The 2,195-nt window shown below is 62.0% G+C and overlaps 1 protein-coding gene across 1 annotated transcript in view; it reads left to right on the top strand.

The window, feature by feature from the left end:
• The first annotated feature begins 375 nt into the window (after nt 1-375).
• The window catches only part of EPHA2 (EPH receptor A2), a 10,353-nt gene continuing 8,533 nt past the window's right edge, over nt 376-2,195 (top strand). The window contains exons 1-3 of the mRNA XM_009995778.1: nt 376-388; nt 982-1,049; nt 1,471-2,166. Coding sequence (XP_009994080.1) covers nt 376-388; nt 982-1,049; nt 1,471-2,166 — 777 coding nt within the window. The remainder of the gene's footprint in view (nt 389-981; nt 1,050-1,470; nt 2,167-2,195) is intronic.

The raw sequence follows: 2,195 nt of genomic DNA, 5'->3' as shown, positions 1-2,195 counted from the left end.
CCCCCCACTAGACGCTCCCCTCTTGGGGCATGTCATGAACTGCCCGTTCTCAGCAGAGGGGGTGGGTGGGATGTTGGGGGGGGTCCATCCCTCCGTGTGTGTGTGTCCCCCCCCCGCTTCATTCAGCAGGGGGAACCCAGGCATCCGGGCACATTCCTGGGGGGTGATTCATCGGGGGGGGCACCCCCCGCACTTCCCGCCCGGCTGCCTCCGGCCCCGCCCGCCTGTCCCGGGGGGCTGGGGACACAGGGACAGCCAGGGGGGACCTGGGGGGGCCTGAGGGTCCTGGGAACATCCATGGGTCACAGGGAAATCCGTGGGTCCTGCGGGACATCCGTGGGGAATGAGGGGCATCCATGGGTCCTAGGGACACAGATGGATCCTGGAGGTATCCATAGGGCACAGGGGTGTCTGTGGGTCCTGGGGGGCATCTGTGAGTCCTGAGGATAATTATGGGTCACTTAGGACATTTATGGGTCCTGGGGGATATCTATGGGTCCCAGGGACATCCATGGGTCTTGGGGGACATCTATGGGTCCCAAGGACATCTATGGGCCTCAGTGAACATCTGTGGATCCTGAGGACATTTATGGGTCTCTTGGGACAATGATGGGTCCTGGGGAACATCTGTGGATCTCAGGGACATCTATAGGTGCTTGGGAATATGCATGGGTCCCAGAGACACCCATGGATCCTGGGTGCATCCATGGGTACTAGGGGACATCCATTGGTTTCAAGGACATCTGTGGACCTTGGGGACATCTGTGGGTCCCAGGGATATCTGTAGGTCCTAGGGACATCCATGGATCCTGAGGGACATTTATGGGTCCCGGGGGTGTCCATGGGTCCTGAGGGACATCCGTAGATCCAAGAGGCATCTGGGTGAATTGGTGGCATCTGCATGTCCCAGGGCCATCCGTGGGTCCTGGTGGCATCTTCCAGGCTTTGTGCCCACCCCACTAACACCTCCTCTCCCCACAGTGGTTCTGCTGGACTTCGCCAAGGCCCAAGGGGAGCTGGGCTGGCTCACCCACCCCTACGGCAAAGGGGTGAGCACCAGGGACCTCCCTGGGGATGGGAACGTGCACGGGGGTGGGGATGGGAATGGGGACATCCATGGAAATGGGAATGAGGCAAAACCTTGGGGATGGGGCAACCGATGGGGGTGGGAACAGGGACCTCCACGGGGATGGGAATGGGGACATCTTTGGGGATGGGGAAACCCATGAGGATGGGGATAGGGGCATCCATGGGGACCTCCATGGGGACAGGGACCTCTGTGGGGATGGGGACCTCCACAGAGACAGGGACTGGGACCTCCATGGGGACATCCACGTGGAGGGGATGCCCGTGAATATGAAGACAGCAACATCCAGGGCGATGAGGACCCATGGGGACCAGGGGCACCACCCACCCTTGCCTCAGTTTCCCCCCCACATAACCCCCGTTTCTCTCTCGTGGGGGGAGCAGTGGGACCTGCTGCAGAACGTGCTGAACGACTCCTTGATCTACATCTACTCGGTGTGCAACGTCCTGGAGGGCGAGCAGGAGAACTGGCTCCGCACCAACTGGATCTACCGCGGGGTGGCCCAGCGCATCTTCATCGAGCTCCAGTTCACCGTGCGCGACTGCAACAGCTTCCCCACGGCGGGGGGGGGCTCCTGCAAGGAGACCTTCAACCTCTACTACGCCGAATCCGACGTGGATTATGGCACCAACTTCCAGAAGAGACAGTTCAAGAAGATCGACACCATCGCTCCGGATGAAATCACCGTCCAGGAGGATTTTGCCTCCCGGAACGTGAAGCTGAACGTGGAGGTGAGGTCGGTGGGACCTCTGCGCAGGAAAGGGTTCTACTTGGCCTTCCAGGATCTGGGAGCTTGCGTGGCCCTGCTCTCCGTGCGGATCTACTACAAGAGGTGTCCGGAGGTGGTGAGGGGCATGGCCAGGTTCCCGGCCACCGTGGCCGGCGTGGACTCGCAGCCCTTGGTGCAGGTGCAGGGCAGCTGCGTGGAGGAGGCCGTGGTGGCCCAGCAGGACCCCGCGCTGCACTGCAGCCCCGAGGGGGAGTGGCTGGTGCCCATCGGGGAGTGTCAGTGCCGGGAGGGGCACCAGAGAGTGGGGGACACCTGCCAAGGTAGGCATGGGGAGGGGGCTGGGGGGGAAGTGGGATTGGGAGAAGACGTGGGATTGGG

The sequence above is a fragment of the Chaetura pelagica genome, unplaced genomic scaffold (assembly GCF_000747805.2).
Source record: "Chaetura pelagica isolate M959 unplaced genomic scaffold, ChaPel_1.0 scaffold234, whole genome shotgun sequence".
NCBI lineage: Eukaryota > Metazoa > Chordata > Aves > Apodiformes > Apodidae > Chaetura > Chaetura pelagica.
This window is presented reverse-complemented; position numbering and strand designations above follow the sequence as displayed.